This window comes from Octodon degus, unplaced genomic scaffold (assembly GCF_000260255.1).
Source record: "Octodon degus isolate 3935 unplaced genomic scaffold, OctDeg1.0 scaffold00005, whole genome shotgun sequence".
NCBI classification, from domain to species: domain Eukaryota; kingdom Metazoa; phylum Chordata; class Mammalia; order Rodentia; family Octodontidae; genus Octodon; species Octodon degus.
The window spans coordinates 8,236,194-8,259,849 of NW_004524581.1; the positions used below are offsets into that span (position 1 = coordinate 8,236,194).

The 23,656-nt window shown below is 37.8% G+C and overlaps 1 protein-coding gene and 1 long non-coding RNA gene across 3 annotated transcripts in view; one reads left to right on the forward strand and one right to left on the reverse strand.

Moving 5' to 3' along the window:
- The window catches only part of LOC111818625, a 24,548-nt gene extending 16,749 nt beyond the window's left edge, over positions 1–7,799 (forward strand). Inside the window, exons 3-4 of the long non-coding RNA XR_002822575.1 lie at positions 1,423–1,425; positions 5,140–7,799. This is a non-coding gene — a long non-coding RNA (uncharacterized LOC111818625). The remainder of the gene's footprint in view (positions 1–1,422; positions 1,426–5,139) is intronic.
- A 111-nt stretch (positions 7,800–7,910) lies between these two features.
- The window catches only part of Ipmk (inositol polyphosphate multikinase), a 70,833-nt gene continuing 55,087 nt past the window's right edge, over positions 7,911–23,656 (reverse strand). The window contains exons 5-6 of one of the 2 annotated variants that reach the window (XM_023722462.1): positions 11,665–11,746; positions 7,911–9,414 (exon numbers count right to left, since the gene is read on the reverse strand). In XM_023722462.1, coding sequence (XP_023578230.1) covers positions 8,792–9,414; positions 11,665–11,746 — 705 coding nt within the window. In that variant the 3' untranslated portion in view covers positions 7,911–8,791. The remainder of the gene's footprint in view (positions 9,415–11,664; positions 11,747–23,656) is intronic. The other variant, XM_004623949.1, reaches the window with a different exon arrangement.

The following is a 23,656-nucleotide window of genomic DNA, read 5'->3' on the forward strand; positions in this document are numbered from 1 at the left end:
GGTATAGAGAATATTAAGTATAAAGGAGTGACAACTACTACAGTTACTCCTGAAAACAAAAAAACAAAAAAAAAAAAAAAAAAAAAAAAAAAAATGCAAGTGGGTAGGGGCACAGAACCTCCATCCAGATTTCAGAAAAAGGACTGGGAGACCAGGCAATGTACTCCTGAGAGGGCAGTGTGGGAAATTGTGAGGGAGAAGCCAATGCAGAACAGAACCCTAGATGTTAGAAAAGCCAGAAATGTGGGTCATCTGAGAGCTGCGAGGGGTGCCGAAAGCTGGCCCAAGAAGCCATATGCACCACTACCACTGCCAAGGCTGGAAGGCTAGGGCCCTCAAGCCCCTGGAATTCATATACTGCCACAGATTGCCCAGTGTGTTTGCTCAGTTAGGTTTGGGTTTTGCTTTGGTTCTGTTCCTTTCTATTGCCCAATCTTTTGGAATAGAAATATTTGCCCTGTGCCTTTTATGTTGGACATATCTAACTTTCATTTTTTTGCAGAGGCTTAAGTTTTGAGAGTTTGCCTTAAGTCTTACAGGCAACTTTAGACTTGCAATGCTGCAACTCTTGGGACTTTGGTTCAACTCTTTGAGATGGACTAAGCATATTTTGCATAGGGGGATATGCATGAGTATTGGAGGCAAGGGGCTGTATGTTATGGTTTGCATCTATGTATTGCCCCAAACTTCCTGTACTCTAGGTGGGGCTTTGGGAAGGTGGGTGGATTACGGAAGTTTAGAGCTCATCTGTTGTCAGAAGCCATGGCCACTAGGGGCAAGGTCTGAGTCTATTTCCTTCGCTGCTCCTCCCTGCTGCCCTGCCATGAGCTATCTTTCCTGTCAGGACCCATGCTGTTCTCCCTCAGCATCAGACAACTAGGGACTAAAAACCTCTACAATCTGTGAGCCAGACTGTTATGGTTTGTGTCTCGTTGTCCCCCCAAAGCCTCATGTAGTCATGGGGTGAGGACTTCTAGAGTTTGTGTCAACTCATGATCCATTGGGATTATGTGTGATCCAAGGCTGGGATTATGGGTCTTAGTACTGCTGGGATTACCCATAGGTGGGTAAGTACTGGGAAGTACCCATAGGTGTGAGTACTTCCCCTAAACTGGGGCAGGTAATTTGCATTACAATGTAAGGTGGGAAGAGAAGCTAGCTGCTTGAGCTGCTACCCCTCCCTCCCTTGCACTCTTGCTCTTTGCTGCAGCCATGAAAAGTTGCCCTCTGCTATGTGCTGCTCTGCATTGGACCCAGCTGAGTATGGACTGAAACCTCCAGTAACTGTGAGCTAAATAAACCTTTCCTTCCTTCATTTTGAGTGTCGGATATTTGTCCCAGCAACGAGAGAAGAGTAACTAAGACACAGACTAAACCTCTTTTCCGTTAATTGTGGGTGTTGGGTGTTGCGTCTCTGACAAGAAAGTAACTGAGACACTAAGATGTTAGCTTCTACAAACTGTGCTGCCATAAACATGGGTATCCATGTATGTCTACAATCCATGAACTTTTCAGCAAACTCCATATTCATACTTACTGGAGTACGACTCCGCCATGAACTAGAGGCAGTCAATGGTAAATCAATGTAACTTGAGATCACAATGGTAAGTGAAGCCACACAAACTTAGTATCACATGGCTTCTCTTCTATAAGGAAATAATGTAACCTATTCTCTCAAATGGATGGGGGAGCAAGACACGAGGGAGGGGAAGAAAGAAAGAGGATGAATAAAGGGAACATGCTGAAAGCAGAACTCTTGCAAATGCGAAGGGAACCAAGATGTGGAGGAAGTAGGAGAGTGATAGATGGAAAAAGCTGTAAACATGTGATGTACATAGATTGCTATCCACAACCTGTGCAATCGCTATGTACCACAAACACACACTAATAAAAAGTAGTCAGGAGAACTGTGGTAGCAATTTCTGTGCAAACGTAAGAGTTCTCTGAACTGGACCCAAGAGCTAGAAATTATCAGTCTTAAATTTATAATCTTCCAATTGTGTTTAGTGGCAGTCAAATGTCCACTTTCACATTCCAATTTCTTTAAAGCTGTCCTGTAGGGGGCCAGGGAGATGGCTCAGTAGGATAAGTGCTTGACTGGCAAACACAAGGATCTAAGTTCAATCCCCAGTTCTGCAAAAAACATTAAAAAAAAAAAAAAAAAAAAAAAAAAAAAAGCTATCCTGGGAAAGCAAATGGAGTTAACTAAGGCTAAGGCTCTCTATAATAGCCAGGAGACCAAGAGGAACGTACTCACACCTAAGAAAGGTCAAACTACAGAATGTTCTAATAAATACGATAAATCACTAAAGTCGGTGTCTCAGGCCTTCATTACCTCTCAGCTGCAGCACTCTGCAGAATTGGTCTGAAATCTAGGATTTCCACAAAATGACCCAATGAACTGTCTCTGAAAACAATTTGTACATGAATTCTGTTTACATAAATAACTTCTGCACTTGCCTTAAAAGCACTATCAAGAGCTGATTTAGTATAGCCAAACTATAATTCTTTGTTACCAAAATAATATTATGTCCTTTGCCTGCACTTTTTAACATCCTAAGGCACTTTGCCAAGTTAGGTAAACTTGTAACAAACACAATTTTAAGAACTAGAAGGGCCAGCCAAATAGCTCAGCAGATTAGGGCCTGGGGTTCAATCCCCAGGCCTGCCATGACAGCACTGCCCCCAGGGTATGCTGAGAGGGCAATTGAGACTGGGCATGGTAGTGCACCTGTAATCCCAGCTCCTGGGAGGCTGTAAACGGGTGGATCACTATGAGTCCCATCTAGTAGTGAGACCTTGAACACTGTGTAGACCCTCCCTAAAATACAAAAAACCAAGAACTAGAGGTGTAGCTCAGTGTACTTGTCTAGGATATATAAGGCCCTAGGTTTGACCTCCTAGCACTGGAAAAACACACTTAAATGTATTTAGTTTAGGGTCTACAGGGTCTTACTACACAGATCGTACCTGTGATCCTCCTGTTTTCAGCCTCCCAAGTGCTGGGATTACAGGTTTGTACCATCACACCCAGTCTCAGTCACTCAGTGTGTTCCAGGGGCAGGGCCGGCAGGGCACACAGGAGATCGATCCCTGGTTTCTGCGTCTGCCTAAGCAAGTGCTTTAATCTGCTGAGCTAACCAGCAGGCCCTTGGAAAAATTATTTTGAAGACCTTCCTAATTTCCCTTAGAGAACAGATAGATGTGACCTTTGACATTAGATCAAACATTTTCAGGGCATAGGAACCAATCACTTATGTCATAACATCTCCACAGTGGTCAAGTACTCAGAGTAAGCAAAATGTTTTCTTCAAATGACAAAGTTTTCACATAGGAAAAAACAATGCAACTAGCACAAATGGAAAATGGCAAGTTTATTATTCACAACTACCACAATGTACTGCAGAAAGAAGTGTTTCAGTCTGACTTGCCTAGCTCACTTTTCTTCTGATTGAAAAGGGCCAGCATTGCCTTGAGCCATTGCTGGCTGCCTTCTCTCCCATTCTAAACCTCCTTCTTTCTCCACTGCAAGCTCCCTTGCTTGCAAACAGCCCTGGCTGGTCTTTGTTCCGAGCTGTTTAGTCTACTGTACTTCCTCACGTAAGGAAATTTTGCAAGTCTTGCTATTTACAGGTAGCCTGTTGACTGGGAACATCTCAGATCCCATCTAGGCCTACTTAACCAGAATCCCCAAGGATTACTTATACTCTTAAAAGTACTTGTACTGTTCATTTTAGCTTATCATCTGTATACTCAGCTGTAAACTGAGGTGTAGCAGTGTTTATTTTCAGAAGAAAGAAAGAGAAAGAATGATTTCCCAAAGTACTGATCTGCCCTACAGTGTACATATAAAGCAGGAATGAAGGAGGAATCCGGTGTTCTGAGAATTGACCTAAACTTTCTGTGACGTTACAAAATCACTCTCTTCTTCACACTATTGGGAGCGACTTCCCTCTCGTTATTTTGCTGGATACTCCCAAGTGTCAGTCACAGCCCCAGTAACACCTTATATCACATTTACATGGACTTTTCTCTGTACCAGACAGTATGTATCTTGAGAACTGAAATACTGAATCTTGAGGATTCATCTTTTTAAAATTGCCAAAGACTATGCACAGCATGATTAGGTGTCTTGACACTGCATCTTAACAAGTGAAAAGAATGACCTGGTCACTGACCAGGGAACCAATTCACAGGATTTCATTCATGCAAAAAGGTCTTGCATACTTATGTTTAAAATCTATATATCTTCACAGCCAAGTCAATTGATTTTTTCCGATAGTCTACTCATACTAGGTTAATTCCAAAGATTTTAGCTCATGGCAAAAAAAAAAAAAAAAATCACACAAAGTATATTTTTATCATCGCTGAGGTTCATGTTTCTTTCCAACAACATGTGGCTCAGTTTTTTTTGGATCCCTCATGACTTCCAGTTTCTGGTACCTAACACAAGTATTTGTTGGATGAATGAGCTATATTTTACTAGTATCTTACAATTAATGGGAGAAAAAGCTCCAATGCAAAACATTTTAATGGGTTGTCAAATATACAGTTATTAGAATTATCTAAATATTACTTATAAAAATTGGTATACCACATTAGATGATTCTATAAAACACAAATTACACAATGACAATAACCCCTGCAGTCCAAGAATATCCATCAACAGTACAAATTACAAACACTAAAAAAGAAAATAAAACTAAAGACATCGGACATTCAAACTAATTGAGACTACATTCATTCATGAAATACAAAAAAAAAAAAAAAAAATAGCATCACTGCACATAGTCACCAGTAACATAACTTTAGGTGCAATTTCACATGCTTTCATTAATCTTCCAGTACAATTCCCATATAAAGTGTCTCTGTGCACACCATCTTTATCAAATGCAGGTGCATTGTATATCATAAAGACTGTTTAACTTCATAATTAAATTGTTTATATTGTATGTGAACACCTGGCCAAAATTTAACCCCAATAACAAAATTTAAAGATTAAAAATTATTGAACATATGTTAAATTGTTTCATTGTATGAACACTATTTCCTCTTACAGAGGCTATCAAAATACCCCTAAGAATTTAATAAAAGACTGTGCCTCCAATCTTCTTAAAACATTAACATTTTAAGTTATAGTAACTTCACATCGCTATACCAGTTATCCGAAGGTAAGACTGGGGCCTAACATGTCTGCTGTGAATATGTAATGGAATGTTTTTCACAGTAATGTTATGTTAAACACCACTCATAAAGGACAGATAAACGTACCTTTATCAGTAAGAAAAATTAAGGCTTTTTCATGTGATCTACAACTACTACACAAACTCAAGAATCAAAGGGAGGCTACGATCCAGCAAAATATGACTTCTAATCTCTACCATCTGGATATTAGTTCTTCCACCCTAATTCAACACTTGGTGGGAGGGAAATAAAAATGCTTGGCACGTGGTAGACGTCCACCAAATGCTCCAAATGCGCTAAGAAGCCTGGCCTCCAAGAGCAGTCCTCCTTGTTCCTGTAAACACTACGTAACTGCCGCCTCTTCACATCACCAAAGTGGCACCTTTTAAAAAGAAAATGTCTTCCGGACTACTAGAACATTACAGAAAGTAAAAGAAAAGGCTAACTGAAGTTACAGATTACCAAATCAAGGTCAAAGGCACTGGATAAGGAAGATAATTTCAAAGCATTGTAAACAATCTTTAAAGCAAATTAACTTTTAAATGTCAAATTCTAAGAGAAAACACTAAATTATGACAATACTTTAAAATAGGGGACAAAATTTTTGTAATGTCATAATGAAATCTACCTATGTTCTAGTTTTCTTTTACCCTACAATGTCCCAAGTTCTAACAAAAAATGTGCTCTTGGTTGTATGAAACAAGAGAAATACAACTTAAAGAACTGTAGATTTTTTTAAATGCTATAAAATTTAGTAAACTGAAAACCATGACATGAAGATCATCTTGAAATTATAAAATACTAAACTATACTCAATCAACATTCAGAACAACGGTTCTTATCTAGTTGAACAGTCTAGTCTCACAATAGCAAACTGTAGTGTAAAGAGGCAGAGGAGTGCAAGCGTTTTCCAGCACAAAGAATTACGAATACTGACTTGAAATACCACAAGCTCCCTGGCAGAGCCATTTAATATACATGTTTAAGCAGGTTCTTGAAAAACTATTTAGATAAAATATTTAGCATTTATCATTAATTTTAGTTTATTTGAATCTATGCAACTTCCATCCATAGTAAAATATCAATTAATGTAAATACTTTAGTATAAAACTATTTTACAATTTAAATTTTATTTGAGAAATGTATTGACATCCATTTCTTAAAAGTCCTTTTTATGAGTGCATTCCATGAGAAATACACAGTCATTACTCATGTTTTTGGAGGTGGGGACTAATAATCCTACTAATTCAAATTATATCCTTATTTTGCCTATTTCTTAAACATTTACATGTTTAAATATGACTGGTGAATAGTGATCATTCAACCCAACAGTGGCAAATTTCACTATCATCTTAAAAGACAGGACTACATTATAAAATAGTCACATATAGATTACATAATATACTTATTCCATTACATGTAAGCTTACTTATAAAGTAATGTAAAATGGGCAATGGATAACAGTGATTAAAAAATGTAAACAAAAAGAATTAAATGTTAATCCCTTCCCTGAAAAAAAGATAAAAAGTACTTCGTTTTCTTAAAAACAAAACATGATCTATCGTTTTAAAAAGGTAAGACACAGATTTTACAAAACTATTTTTCCAAATACAGACAAAAAAAAATCTGGAACAGCTGATTCAGACTTTATTGAGCTAAATTATGCAAAGGATCTGATAATACTTAACTTTATTAAGAAAAAGCCTTAAGATTCAACATAGTGTTTATCATCTAAACTTACTATTGAACCATTATTGAAATAGCAACAACAACAACAAAGGTCCATTGTAAGAAAAAAACAAGTAAAACTTCAAACTTTTTCTATTAATTATGATGTGAAATTAATTTTAACAAAAAATAAAAACCCAATAGCCAATACCTATTTGGGCTGTAGAGGAAAAATATGAAATCCCCATGAAAAGTATTTCACATTGATTCTAATTTTAAAAATGCATATGGATTTAAAGTTATTCTGGTTTAACAGATTTACTAATAAGCAAAGAATTTGTAGAGCATTTACTTGGTGTTTTTGCTCAGACTCAGATATTTGCAAAGTACCTTCAGAGAGGGCTGGAAGGGGAAAATCAACTTTAAATTTCCTCTAGATCACACAGCAGATGAAAAGGTCTACTAATTCCCAACTCCAAAACATGAATATGGCAAAACTGTTCAACTATTTAATCATGTTAATCAATAGTAACTCAATACAAGTGATGATAGCATTAATCTCAAATGCATTGGCAAATTTAATTTCAAAGTTAACATTTGCACTGAAAAGTAATTATTTTTAAAAAGGTGGATGAAACAAAACACAAATTTTATTTTTCCAGGAAAGATAACATTGATTCTGCCCCTCAAGAAATTAAATTATAATTTCTCTGTTGAATTAGATGTAAAAAAACTGTGAAAGACAAGTATGGATACAGAAAATACATAATCTATGATGCTTGTAGTATTTTCATTAACATTTACACAACTGGATGTCATCTTTCACTGTTTAACAAAATTTGGAAAGACTATTTTTCACCAACATACTACTGCTTAACAAGAGATAGATATACAAAGAAAAAAGATTTTTTTTTTTTTGTCTTTTTCAGACAGGTTCTTGCCATGTAGTTCAGGCTGCCTTGAGCTCACTTTGTAGCTCAGGCTGGTCTCAAATTGGCAATGATCCTCCTGCCTCAGCCTCCCAAGTGCTGGGATTATAGGCATGTGTCACCACACCTGGATAAACACATAAATTCTAACAGGAAAAAGTTCCCAAAAACTATTTAAAGGAAAAATAAAGCAAAAATCATCCACCTTTTTGAAGTTGCTGTGTAAAAGTGTCACTATGTGGCTATAACACTTTTCACAATATCAATTTCAATTTTGCCATAAAGAATTTAAAAGAAAAATACTTTGTTTCTTAAAAATAATTCTCTCTTCTTCTGATCCTGCTAATATTAGTGCCCTTAACATCAAGATATTTGTTGTTGTTGTTGATTTCAATTATATTTTTTACACAGTATTTTGAAATAGATAAATGGAAATTAAAGGGAAATCTGCTTTGAGAACAGAACAATTCTAAATCATTTCACTAAAAAGCACCTTTTGATATGCTGGTCTGAACTTTTGATATAAAACCTAAACAGTACTTATTTCTGAAGTAGGATTTTCTCCAGTTGTAGTAGTAGTATCAATACTAAGGACACAACCTGTGCTTTCTAAATTTTTGCAGGTGTTTAATAATGTAATAGGTAAGATATGGCTCATCGTCAAGGTTGGGTGGACAGAGATTTCATGATCAATTGGCTACACAAAGTGAAATAAATTCTTGTGACTGAATGATGGTTTGTGTTTTGCTCAAGCCAAATAGCTGTTGAAGCCGTGTACCACCACAGTCCCTGCTTAACATTCCTGTTTCTTTATTCTTCATAGTTTTCTAATGAACAAATTAGTATTCCTGAGTAAGAGTATAAAAAAGATAATCTTTCTACCAAAAGTATAAAGACAAATAAAACATCAACTCACAATACAAATTTTTTACACAGCATTACAGATGCAGAGATAATGACTGCTGCTCTTCAGTATAACTGGCCCACTCCTTAAAAAGACAGCAAAAGATTCAATTGTCTAAAATACTTTGAAGTACAGTAATTAAATTCTTTAAACCATAAACGTATCCCTCATCTACTGTGTTGCTAGGGAACACATGAGCAAAATCAATCATTCGCACTTCGACTTCTGCAGTCTCTTGGCAACCAGTGGGAAGATGGTAGAAGACTTTCTCCAGCCGGGACAGCACATTGCCATTGAGGTGCTCCTGCGACACACTTTTCCATCCGTTGTCCTGCTCCAAGTTTTCAACTTTCAAGGAAGTCTGACTGTGAGGCTTTCTCGAGTACATTTTTCTGTGACGAGCATACATCTTGGACAAGTTCTTGCCTACTGAAGACTCTATTTTTCCGTTCACTGTGGAGCTTAGCACACAAAAGTTATTATTACACTCCAGTACTTCTGGGTCTGACAGTGGTCCTTTGGACAAGAATTTTTCTGCCAAAATTCTGTCATTTGATTTTGTAGTGGCTGGCTGAGATGAACCTTCATAAACAAATAGTAATGAACTTGCATAAAAGTTAAGCTGCTTCTGGCTTTCAAACCACTGCAGAATTTTCTCAATCTTCTGAATACTGGCAGCAATTGCATCTTTTCTTAAGCTGCAGCCATTATGAAAAAACCTGGAGACTCCTATACAATAAAATCAGGATTATAATCAAATCATGAAATATCACTACTGAAAGTAAAGTACATAAAACTCTTCAATTTCTTCCTATTGCCCCTTATAATTATTTGAATAGTTGTAAACTTCTAGGAACTATACAGAGATATAAAAACTTAGACTGTAACCTAATTTTTGGTGAAGAACTCTTATTAGAAAACATTTAAACAAAACAGTACCCTCAAACAAATTTATTGCAGGTAGACTAGAAGTTTAGTTCTATGTATTTTCTTAAGAAACGTAATTCTAAGATTTGTTTTAGTTGTTACTGTGAGGGATTTTATAATAAAAATAATTATTTCCTTGTTAGAATCACATTTAATTGCTAATTTAAAATCGAGTCAAATAATAACTTTTTTTTTTTTTTGGCAGAACTGGGGATTGAACTCAGGCCCTTGCACTTGCCAGGGAAGCGCTTATTCCACTGAGCCATCTCCGCAGCCCATAACCATTTTTAATAGTGTCAATAGGCCACAACCAAGTAATAAACCATAATTTTACCAATTTTTATTATTCTCAACAATGCTGATTATTTTTTCAGAAAAGCATGTTTTTACTGGACTAGCACTTCTGTAGGTTGACCACATTACTGAAAATTCTGACTTCTAAATGTTTTAACCTCTTAAAACTGTTCTAAAATTTTATCATATTGGAAATTTATGGGTACATACTATTTGATTTCTGCTTTTAAAAATAGTATGTTCATCTGCTGTTGTACAGAAATTAAGAAATATATGTAGATAGAATCAAACAACAACCTAAGAAAATATTGTTAAAACAGCCAACTGAACATTATCTTGCTGTTTAGTTCACACTGGACATTTGTCTTCTAATAAAAAAAATCTTCTATAAACTCTGTATTACACCACAATCTCATCTTAGTAGAGATAAAAATAAACTATTTCCAAAGAGACAGGATATGTGTGCTTTTATACTATTAACCATCAATATTCAAAAGCAACATGTAACAGACTTCTACTTATTTGTCTTATTTTTTGGTACCAGACTTCATTTATTTATTTATTGCTCTGAATGCCTTCAGGGCAGGTTTGGCTGGCTGGAGTTGTGGGGATCGAACTACAGCAACCTAAGGCTGACGGTTTTGTGGAAGCAGCCACTTAAAGAACTGAGCTAGGGCCAGGCCCCCCAACCAGACTTTTATTTAAACCACTTTTATACCACTTGATTGTTCCTTGAGTCTAAAAGCTTAGATAGCTGAGGTATACACGAGAAGCCTCAAAAGATGCATCATATGCAACACTATACATTTTAATATCTCTAATATCTCTTTCTAACAAGAAGTATCAATATTCTGTAACAACCTACCTAAAAGTTGAGTTTAAAGGCAATCTCTAGTTTCAGCATTGAGCTGGAACATTTGCTCTCAGATGTTTAATAGTTTTAAAAAAGGACAGTGCTGGAGTTTGAATCTGCAATGTCCTCTAAGGGATGTGTTGTAGGCACGTGTGGTGGAAGACAGGGAGCCATTGCGGGCCCAGGTTGTAACAGAACACTAGGGGCCCTGCTGTGGCTCCCTCTCTGTGCTTCCCGACCACCAGGAAGTGAGCAGCTCTCCCACCATGATGTGCAGGGCTGCTACAGAACCAAAGCAACAGGCCAGGTGACTACAGACAAACTGTGAGCAAAAACGAACACTTTTCCTTTCAGGCTGATCATCTCAGAGATTTTTTCACAGCCCCAGAAAGCTCACACACACACTAATAGGAAATTAATGAAAATGTAAAGAAGGGACAGGGCTGGCAAGATAGCTAGTGCTGGCAAGACAGCTCAGCAGACTAAGCACCTGCTTTGGCAAGTGCAGGGTCCAAATTCAATCCTCGGCACCATATGCCACACCAGCCCCGCTCCCAGACACACTGAGCTGGCCACCGAGAGGAGGTGTGGTGGAGCACGCCTGTAATTCCACCACTGAGGAGGCTGAAAACAGGAGGATCACTACAAGTCCGAGCTGCATAGTGAGACTCTGTAGCAAATACATAAATGAAAATAAATAAATGATAAATTAAAAAACAGACATTTGGGATCCCTTCCTTTTGGTGTTGTGAACCAGCAATTATGATTAATCCAGTTCTGTGAATCTAAGTTTCACTTCCCCACCAAAAATTTATTATTGAGTTGTTATTTAAAAGGAGAATGATAGCAACTTTAGAATTATTTGAACTGTATGATAATAACCGCATGATGTTTTAAATCCTTACCATCCTTTATAGTTTCTTTTGTTAAGCTTCTTCCAAAGTGCTGGTTTTGTGTCTCATAGCTGTCAGAATGAACATGATAAACCTGTCAAAAAAAGTGGAGAATATTAAAAAAAAATTCCTCAAACATGTCCGTTTTAACCCATCAATGCAAAGATAAGCTAAAGAAAAAATCTACTAAAAAGGATAAAATCTACTGACATGATTCATTCTACCCAAGAAGCAAAAAAAAAAATATTTGTTTCAATGAATGCTGAAAAGCATTTAAAAACATAACACCCCTTGATGAAAATTCTTTACAAGGAGAAATATTTCCAATGTAATAAAATTATCTCAATCCATCAAAAATTAGCCTTCAATTTAAAGGATATACGAAAAGGATTTCTTTTAAGATACAGACATCTTCACAGAAAATATCCTACCATAGCAGGATATTATTTATTATTTACAGTTTACTATTTACCATTTGGAATTACTAGTAAATGCAAATAAATGACAAAAAGATATCAGAGGTATCATTATTTTTAAATAAAATAAAATTCTTGGTACATGATAGTTATAATACTAGAAAATCAACAAAATCAACAAAATTATCAACAAAATTGGCAGTGGCAGTTAAGTAAAAATAAGTGAAAAGTAATGATAATATATCATACATATAATCCACATATACAACTAATTAGATGTAATAGAAGAAAAGATACTGTTTACAAATGAAACAAAAAAGAATTAAGATAGAAATAAAATAGGTAAATAAAAGACCTAAATGGAAACATTTCTAAGATACACACCCATGTACTTCAAGAGTCAAACCTCATGAAACACATGAATTCTGCTTAAGTTAACCTACAACTATAGTGATATTACGACAAAACCATCAACAATGTTACAGTCACATCAGCTAACTCTAAAGTTCACAAAGAGCAGGGTATGATGATACCTCTCTACAGATCCACCCACGCCCGAGCTAACCCTAAAGTCCATGTAGAGCAGGGTACAATGGTACATCTCTACAGATCCACGCACACTGGAGGCTGAGGCAAGGCAACCACTTGAGAACAGGGGTTTAAGGCCAGCCTGGGCAACATAACAAGGCCCTAATCCCTAAACCCAAAAAAGTCAAAGAAAAGAAGGAGGCGCACTCACACAGAAAATAAGAACCAGGAAAAAGCAAGGGAAGATTAGAAAGGCAGGGTTAATTTTATCTTTTCACCAAATACTGAAACATTTTAGAATAAGACATGTATGGCAACTTAGTACCTGACAACATCACTTCAAATCAGTGGGCAAGGACGGACTGTTTATGACATGGTGTGGTCCAACAATAACAGTCTGGGTGGAGGCATGCTGATGTCTTACACAGTATGCCAGGATAATTCCAAATGCATAAAAGAAGTACAGAAGCCCCCCGTTTCCAAGAACATGGGAAAAAAACTTGGAATAACTAATATTTAGGGAAGATATTTCCATACCCAAATCTAAAGACCTTTCACCCTAAACAGTATGTTCCAAATATCCACAGTGCTTTACCAACTAGAAAGCAAACACAAACACAGAAACATGACCTGAAATTTATATGTCGAATATAGGGTGTATGTTTGCACTTAAGGAAAAATGACCAAACTATTTAAAGAGTTTGTAGAAACCAAATAAGCCCCAAACTTACCAGAAGCACAGTCCTTTCCCTCTTTCTGTGACAAACAAAAATGCCTTCAGGCATTGCCAAATGTCTCTTTGGAAAGCAAAATCGTTCCCCAGCTGAAAGCTACTGTACCATGTCAGATTCTGCCATATTGCCTGATATACCACAGAAATTATTAACATGCCTCAGCTCAGCAATTCCCCACTCAGGCTTTATCCCAAGGAGACACTGGCATACTGTTAGGAGGTGGCAGTTCTACAGCTGTGCACTGTAACAATACCAGTAATAGCCAGGCTGGAAACTACTGAGGGAGCTGCTTAATATGGTGCCACTTCACACTGTGCCACTATCAAAAGCTTTCCAGAAACAACAATGTTCAAAGATTTTATAAAAGAACACATTTGTGCCATATTTTATGTATGCTTAATATATCTCTGAAGGGATACCCTGGGAAAGAGGGAATCAAAGTGATACTATCAATGGAAACAAGCACTTCAACACTAAAAATTACATTTGATTACAGGGCAAATTATTTTATAAGAACCATTAAGCACATCTAACACTTTTTTTTTTTTAATTCATAATTCAGGGCAGGCCAGTTAGCTCAGCGGATTAAAACACATGCTTAGGCAGATGCAGGGGTCAGAGGTTTGATCCCCAACCTCTTGTGCCAGCCCCTGGGGGCGTGCTGAGATGGCGATTGAGACTGGGCGTGGTGGCACGTGCCTGTAATCCCAGTGCTTGGGAAGCTGAAAACAGGAGAATCACTACAAGTCCAATCTGTGTAGTGAGACCCTGTAGACCCTGCACTTAAAAAAAAAAAAAACTTAAAAATTCATAATTCTATTATCACATGTGAATATTTTTAAAAGATTCTAGGAATGAGAACATAGCTCAGTGGTAGAGCAAATAACAGCATGATCTGATCTCCTGTCACAAGAAATAAAAGATGAAGGTATCACGAAAAATAAATGATGAAGGCAGACTCTAAAAAGCAAACTTGTTGTTACTGTATGATTCAGAAGTGTATCATCTGAGCCAAATTAAATATAGGAACTTAAAATTCACAAATATAGACTAAAAGTGAAACAGTTTCAGACCACTGACACTCTCTTTCTCTGTTTATTTCTACTTTCAAAAAATAGAGATTTTCCTCGAGTTGCACTCCCACCTGGAAAACATGCTCTACGTAGCAAAAGCAAAAAAGGACTTTTTAAAAAAATCACAGGGACACCTGCTAAGGAGAACAGAGAACCATGAGCAAAGGAGAAAGCTCCAGCTCTGCCTTGTCACGATTTCACCACCAGAATTGCTTTTCTGTGAACTTATGTCAGGAACAAATATAAACACCTCAAGAAAACATGTTTCATATGAAATCAACTTATGCAAAACAAACCTGAAGTGTAACTGTCCCTCACTTTAAAAATAGCAAATACAAAGAATCAATTGGTGGTACAATTGACTTTTGCAAATCAAAAGATTAGTTTCTTTCCCTTATATAATTAGGAACCAGTGATTAAGAGAAGGTAACTTCTCTCCAAAGGATATTCCCTTGTCAAAAACCAAGTTATTCAATCAGCCAATGAATTTAAGTCATTCCAAAATACACTGGAATATCTAAAATGAAATCACCTAAAGTCTTGAATTATATGTCTTGGGGAAAAGCTTTCAGAAAATTTCTACAAACTGTAATTTAATTACTTTGGTAAATAAATATAATAAATCCCTATAATTTCAGGTCTTTTGCATAACAGAACCAGAAAAGAAACAATCATACACACAACAGTTAACCTGAAATGACATTATTTCAAAATACTGAGTTCCGAAGCAAACCACTGATACACTAACTTCTCTTAAGTGGGATACCTTAAAATAACATCATCCCAGGTACCCATTAGGGGAATACTCTAATGACCTTATACTACCTCCTCTTTTTTTTTTTTTTTTTTTTCTTTTTGTATTTTAGGGAAGGATCTACAGGGTGCTCAGGGTCTCACTACTAGATTGGACTCATAGTGATCCACCTGTTTAGTCTCCCAAGAGCTGGGATTACAGGCACACGCCACCATGCCCAGTCTCAATTGCCATCTCAGCCTGCCCTAGGGGCAGGGCTGGCACAGCAGGCCCAGGGATTAAACCCCTGGCCCCTGCACATGCTTGCAGGTGGTGTAGACCCTTCCCTAAAATACAGAAAAAAATGAAATAAAAAACTGTCATGTACCATGTAAAGAAAGCTATAACAACTCTATAGTAACCAATCCTATTCTTCTAGTGCTAGAGACTGACTTCAGGGTCTCACTTAAGCTAATAAAACTGTGCTCTACCACTGAGCTACGTTCACCCAAGCATGGGAACTAAGACTGATCTACAGACCCAAGCTCAAGTCCTGCCAAAATCTCTAAGAACAAAGTTAGAGGACCTACAATTCAAACTTTACTTCAAAGCTACATTACCCTGATACTGTATGGAGAAAATGGAACTGCCTATGTTTGCAGTACAATATAAAATGGTACAACCGTTTTGAAAAAGAAGAAAAAAAGAAAAACACTGTAGCAGCTTCACAAAAAGTTAAACATAGCATGACCATAGGATATACAGATTTCTCACTTAAAAAGCTATGAAAAAAGAAAACATGCATTTACACATATACACAAATATTCACAATAACCTTAGTAATAATAGCCAAAAGAGGAAACAACCCAAGCTACACCAGTGAGTGGCTAAATAAAATATGACACATCCCTATAATAGAATATTATTTAGCAATAAAAATGAACAAAGTACTGATACACACTACAACACAGATGAACTTTGAAGCTATTAAGCTGACTAAAAGATGCCACCACGAAACACCACATTCTGTATGTACGATTCCATTTACACAAGAGACCAAGAAGAAGCAAATCCACAGCAAAGCTAGGGTACAGCGCTGGAGGAAAAGGAAGTTCTTGTGTATGCAAACATTTTTTTGAAGAGCTGATTTTTAAAAAGCTAGGCATGGAGGTTGAGTAGCTGATGAAGTCCATGTGCAGCCTGGGTAACTCAGCAAGACTAACTCAAAACACAGGCAGCACTATGGCTCTGGGTTGTCTCAAGTAGAGGAAAAAAGTACATGAATAGATAAAAACTAGTCAGCTGTACACAGTTGTCACTCAACACCAGAGAGGACTGAATCTAGAGTCCTTGCAGGTCCCAAAGTCCAAGAATGCTCAAGCCCGTGAAGAAAAAAGCATTAGATGCTATGCACATTTGTTCACTCACCTGCTCAAGAAATAGTGGCAAGGAAAAAGTCTGTACATGTTGGTATAAATGCATTTCCAGACTAAAAATGGTGAAGTAAAGATCAGCAGCAAAATATAAGCTCTCCAGGACCTGCTACGGGGAAACCTGGAAAACAGTAACTTGGTAAAGAAAAAAAGGAGCAGATCTGGAATTTCAGGGAACCGCAAGGAAAAACCAGGAAGTGCAGAGAATAGGAAAAATGAGCACAATGTAGAGAACAAAGCAGGCTGGAAAGCAAGCCCTGGCTCCCAGGAAAGGAACCCATAAACAAACAGGAGGTAAGCCCAGAAGGGGACAGCAACTCCAGGGAGGAACAACAAGCCAGGCCAGGCCACCCCCCTGCAAAAAGCCCAAAAACCTTACTGTAGACTGCAGAAACAGCGTGGGGGAAAAAGCATGAAGTTTTGCTCTACAAGTGACTCCTCCCACCAGGCTAGAACAGAGAAGAAATCCAGTGATGCACCCACCATACTTCTGAGCATTTACTTAGGAACCAAGATGGAACAACACAACTACAGAACAATTGCAGCTCAGGATTTCTGGGGTCACCCTACCAAGTGACTGATGTGGGACAGCCACAGAGGCAGCTGAGGAGAGGCTGCAGGCTGGGAAGGACACAGAGGTCCTGTCCTCCATGCTGAGAAGCCAGACTACATTGTATGGCTTCTGGATCTGCAAGTGCTGACATAAAGTCCAGGAAGTTGCCTGGCCCCACCTGTCCTACCCAATCCCTGCTCCCAACATTCAACATGAGTGCAGAGGTCTGTTTGCCTTCCCCTCTGCCAGGGTGATCAGGGATAAGCTTGTGGGGAACGGTTGCCACAGCCAGGGGGACATGGGCCCAGCGACCTTTGGAACAAGGTGGGAGGGCACCTCACAAATGCACAAGCTATAGGGCTAGGCAGAGGAGCTGGGAGCTGGGGCACACAGAAGGACAGGGAAACTGGGAGTGGGCGAACATCAGTGAGCACCACTGATCAACCATGCCAGCAGAAGCTAGACAGGACTCAGCGTTCACAGTGAGCAAGTGAATCTGGAAACAAAACTGGTCTTAGTAGGAATTCACACCCCTTTTTCTCTATCTGGTGAATTCCAACACTAAAGAACTTGTAAGGAAATTACTCATTTAAAAAAATGGAGGATGGGCTGGGGAGATGGCTCAGTAGAATAAGCGCTTGCCTGGCAATCACAAGGGCCTGAGTTCAATCCCCAGTTCCGAAAGAAAAAAAAAAAAAAAAAAAAAGGAGGAGGAGGATAAAAACATGGAGGAATAAAGGGCTGGCCAGATAGTTCAGCAGACTAAAGTGCATGCTTAGACAGAGCACAAATGGTGGGGATTGAACCCTGGCATGCTGTGCCAGCCCCACCCCAGGGTGCAAAGAGCCTCGGTGATTGAAGACTGGGTGTGGTGGCACACGCCTATAATCCCAGCACTTGTGAGGCTGAAAACAGAAGTCACTACAAGTCCAATCTAAGTAGTGAGGCCCTGTAGACCCTGCAGACCCTGTACCAAATACAAAAAAAGAAAAAGAAAAAAAAGGACAGCTTAAAAACATGGAGGAATACTTTGGATTTCTTTTCTTTCTAGTTTTGTTTTTTCTTTCTTTTCCCTATCCTTTTGTTATTTTATCTAATCTGACTAATTTTCTTTTACTCCTTTTTTTTTTTTTCAGAACCGGGGATTGAACTCAGGCCTTTGCGCTTGCCAGGGAAGCGCTTATTCTACTGAGCCATCTCCCCACCCCTTCTTTTACTCCTTAACTGGATCCCTTATTACACTTTCTCTCATCTTCCTTTTATTTTTCAAGTTACAATAGTCAATTTTCCCCTCTCCATTTTTACTACTATTACCATTAAACTATTAATCTCTGGATACATAACTATGTCATAATTGGAATATTTTCTATTGTTAATGACAGCAGAGTTGTTGCTCCTAGTAAATATCTACTGTCTGTCAATATCTGGCTTGTCTTTGTATCTATAATGACAGATCTCCTTTCTATTGTGTAAGGGTAGCTTTCATTGGTCCTTTCTATTTATCTATTTTTTTGTATTTAGGGAAGAGTCTACAGAGTGTTCAGGGTCTCACTACTAGATTGGACTCATAGTGATCCACCTGTTTACAGCCTCCCATGAGCTGGGATTACAGGCATGTGCCACCACGCCCAGTCTCAACTGCTATCTCAGTGTGCCCTGGGGGCAGGGCCGGCACTGCAGGCTTGAGGATTGAACCCCTCACCCCTGCACATGCTTGTAGGTGCTTTAATCTGCTGAGCTATTTGGCTGGCCCCTCATTGGTCCTTATGGTACATCAATAACCACTTCTTTGACCCTATTATTATAACTGATTTCCATGCTATCGCCACAGTGACACTGTTGTTCATAGGAACTGATTTTTACTGTATGCCAAAATCTGGGTGTCTCTGTATCATCAATAATACTATGGTGGCCAGGGATTTAGCTCAGCAGTGCAGTGCCTGCCTGGCTAGTATGAGGTCCTGAGTTTTCTTCTAGTACCTAAAAAAACAGTTGTATGGTTCATTTCCAGAGAAGTGGTTGCTGTGCCAATTGCACCACATCTAAAAGAGATCATTATATTTTGGGACAGAGACAAAGGGCTATAGCTAGGAATGCCCAGAGCACATCACAGGAAAGCAGACACTAAAGAGCTCTCCATACTAGCAACAAAGTCTTTCCACCATAACAGACCCCCAACCCCTGGTACAAAAAATGAATGAACAATCAATATGTGAGAAAACAAAGCAACAAAAATGCCTCCATAAGCTTCCCAGTCCTCCAAAGCTAATCCATGAGGCAACGACAGGGAGAAAAACAAAGGTCAAATAGTTGAATTATAAGAAATGAGAAAGGGGGAGATGGCTCAGTGGAATAAGTGCTTCCCTGGCAAGCGCAAGGGCCTGAGTTCAATCCCTGTTTCCACCAAAAAAAAAAAAAAAAGAAAGAAATGAGAAAGGAAGAGACAAAAAAATAGTTCAATGAGACACTCAGCAAACTCAAAGATGACATAACCAAAGACAACAAAGTTAATGAAGTGATCAGTGAACTTACACAGGACACTAATGAGGTAGCTGAGCTAATAAACAAAATATAAAACATGAGCAATCAGTCTGGCAAAGAATTAGAGATCATGAAAAGGTTCCAAAAGAATGTAGATTAAAAGTTTCTATTTAAAATAGGGGCAGGAGAAATGAGCAATGAGAAAGCAAACTTTCAACCAAAAGACAGGGCTGTGCAGGCAAGCATTTACTCAAATTCGGCTTAAAAATAAAACAAAATTAAAAAACATGGAAAATGCATCCCTAAACTGCTGATGACACAAAGAAGATTGATCCAAGATTAACTGGAATTAATGAAAAAATCAGAAGGCAGTACAAAGGGCACACACACAAAAAAAATCTGTTCACAGAAATAGCAAAGCTTTCCACGTACAGGAAAGAAAGAATTTAAAAGATATAAAATTTAAAAAAGAATTTTTAAAAACTTACAGGTAAGTACAACATACAGAATTCAAAACAGCCTCAATCAGAAGAGGACTTTTTCATCACTCATACTCAAGTTCATAGAAATCCAACATATGAACAAAATCTTAAAAGCTGCTGAAGAAAAACAACAAATTACTTAGAATGCTAAAATCAACAGAATTAAGCAGATTTCTCAACACAGACCTTAAAGTTCAGGAGAGCCTGAAGTGTTTCAACTAAGACTAATACATCCTATAAAACGGTCTTCCACATTTGATGGAGAAATAACGTATGCCCTTCCATGAGGAAGGGTATCATGAGAAATTTATGACTACCAAAGGCAGAACTCCAAAAACTTTTCAAAGGTATCTTAGAGACAATGAAGCCAAGACTGCCAAAATGTCTAAGGTTATGAATACACCAGGCCGGCTACGCGGGTAAGCCGAAGGCATGACAAAAAGCAAATCAGCAATACAAAAGTAATGCAATGACAGGAGTAAGTTAGTACCTTTCAATAATAATTCTCAATGTGAACTGTTTCAACTTCCATATCAAAAAACACAAATTAGCAGATTGGATTTTTTTAAAAAAGTATCAATGATATGCTATATATGCTAACCACATTTAATTCAAAAAGAAATTAATAAACTAAAAATCAAAGGACTGAAAATAATATTCTATGCAACAGGAGCCAAAAAGTGAACAGTAGCAGCTATCCTATTTTCAGACACTAGACTTCAAACCAAAACTGATCCGAACATACAAAAATTACTACATATTGGTTGAGATCAATTTAACAGGAAGACTTAACAAATATGAATATATGCACCAAATATCAGCACATAAAATTCCATACAATAAACACTATTGGACATAAAGGATCAGATAAACATATATAGAGACAGAGACCTAAATACCATCACAAACTGATCAACCTCACAAATGTAAGTATCAGAGCTGAACCAGTTTTGAATGAATGGTCTTGATATGCACACACAAGCGTTCCACCTAACAACAAGATACGCCATCTTCTCAGCAGCACATGGAATTTTCTCCAAAACAGATTACATTCTAGCTCGTAAAGCATGCATAAATGTAAAATACTTAAAATTATCACTTGCAGATTATCAAAGCATAGTTCAATAAAACTAGGAACTGTTTGAAAAGCCACAGAAATTATGCAAAAACAAGGAGATTAAACAAAATATGCTTTAATAATCAATGAATAGGGGTCAGAGCTATAGCTTTGGGGCATATGTGCCTGCCGGGCAAACGCAAGGTCTTGGGTTTGATCCCCAGTACCAAAAAAAAAAAAAAAAAAAAAAAATTTCAATAATCAATGAGTCACAAAAGATATCAGTTCCTAGAATCAAACAATAATGCCAGTACAACACACCAGAACCTATGGGACACAATGAAGGCAGTCCTAATAGAGGTTTACAACTCTCAGAAAAACAGAAAGCATCAGAATGCCCACATGAGAAAAATAGCACCCAAATAAGTAACTTAATGATGCACCTCAAGGTCTTAGAAAAACAAGGACAATCCAAATTTAAAGCTAGTAGGAAAAAGAAAATCATAACTATCAGAGCAGAAATTAATAAAAGACAACAAAAAATACAAAGAATTAGTAAGAAAAAAAAATCAATGAATTGAAGAGCTGGTTCTTTGAAATCAACAAAAAAGACAAACTTAAGTTAATCTTGCCACAAAAAAAAAAGGAAAGACACAAATCAATTCAACTAGAAATGAAAAACAGTCACAATAACCTTCACCAAAATTCAGATTATAGTAACTACTTCAAACTCCTGTACTCAAAAACCTGCAGAATTCTGAATGGATTCTTACATATACTGTATGTGAATTACTAATACTGAACCAATAGGATATAAAAACCCTGAATTTCTAGTAACATGGAATGAAACTAAAGAAATAATATAAAAAATCTTGTAACTAAGAAAAGTATAGGACCCAATGTATTCACTGCTTTTTTTAAAAAATGTATTTAGTACAGGGTTTACAGAGTCTCACTACAGACTGGACTTGTAGTGATCTTTCTGTTTTCAGCCTCCCAATTGCTGGGATCATAGGCTCATGCCACTATGCCCAGTCTCATTCGCTGTCTCAGTGTGCCCCAGGGGCGGGGCTGGCACAGCACATTGGGGATCAAATCCCAGGTCCCTGCACCCACCTAAGCAGGCCCTTTAGTCCTCTGAGCTATCTAGCCAGACCTGTCGTCGCTGAATTTTGTAAGAACATCAGGAAGATCTAACACCAGTAAACCTCAAAATCTTCAATACATTCCTGCCAGCTTGAACCACCAATGGCACGTGCGTGACTGTCTGTCCCATCAAAAGGTTTATACTACTGGGTACAAACATCTAATCACTTTTATTAGTTTTTTTACTAGTAAAATAAAAGGCCTAAAAGGGACCAAGACCTAGTTACTTCAATCTGAATAATTCCTGGCCTATATAAATATTAATACTACTCATACCAATTTAAAAAACTATTAAAATAATCACAAGTTTATTTTATTAAAAGAAATTTATTTATACCTGTAGTTTATCAATAATTATGTAAATTTCAACATGGAGAGCAACCACTGCTAGTATATATAAATTGCCTTCATAGCTGCTGTACCTCAAATTAGTCATGCTAACGACTCACAGTATGACAAAACCCGGTCTGCTAAATTAACGGCTTTCTTTCCATTACCGCACTCAAAGATCCCATGAGAACAGCACAAGGCACCTGATACATATACCAGCCACCAATCAAGCCAAAGAAAATGATTCACATTGGCTAAACCTATGGATGGCAGAGAGCCAGCTATTCTTTACCATTCGTCTGGCCCCTCGCATGCATATGTGCATGCATGCGCAAATGCACACGGTGGCACTGAAGACTGACCAGGAGCCTTGCACATGCCAGGCAAGGCCTCTTACAATGCCATACATTGAGCCCTTACTGCACTATGAGTGAAGTGAACGGTATGTAAATTATGTCTCAGTAAAGATATTTAAAAAGATGTATAAACCTGTGTTTTCCTAGGGAAGATGCAATCCCAGCACAGCTAATATTTACTTACCCTGTACATGTATCTTAAAGTCAGTGGAAACCCACTGAAGAGTTCTTTAAATAAGGGAATATCATGACTACATACACATTTTCCAACATTTATAGTAGATTAGAAAAAAGCATAAAACTGAACAAGAGAGAAGAAAGTCGAAAGAGGAGATAACTGAAAATGAGACCCAAGGAATGTTTGGAAATCAAGATTGATAAAAATGATGACAGCTCTAAAAGGTAAGAGTAATATCAGGCTTCTACTTGCAGAACTGGGTGCCTGGTGATACCATGTACAAAGATAGGGAATAACAGAGATTACATGTTATTGTGGTGATTACTGCTTCGTGAAAGGGCTGAGTGCATCCGTTTTGTCTCTGTACTGACTTCAAGATGTCTTTAAGATCTCTAAAAGAAAATGTCGGAGTTCCGGGAGCCCCCAGACCCATTCCTAGCCCAGGTCCGGTGAGTGTGCGGAGAGTTTCCTGCTACCCTGCGCCGGCGGGACCAGTCCCAGCCC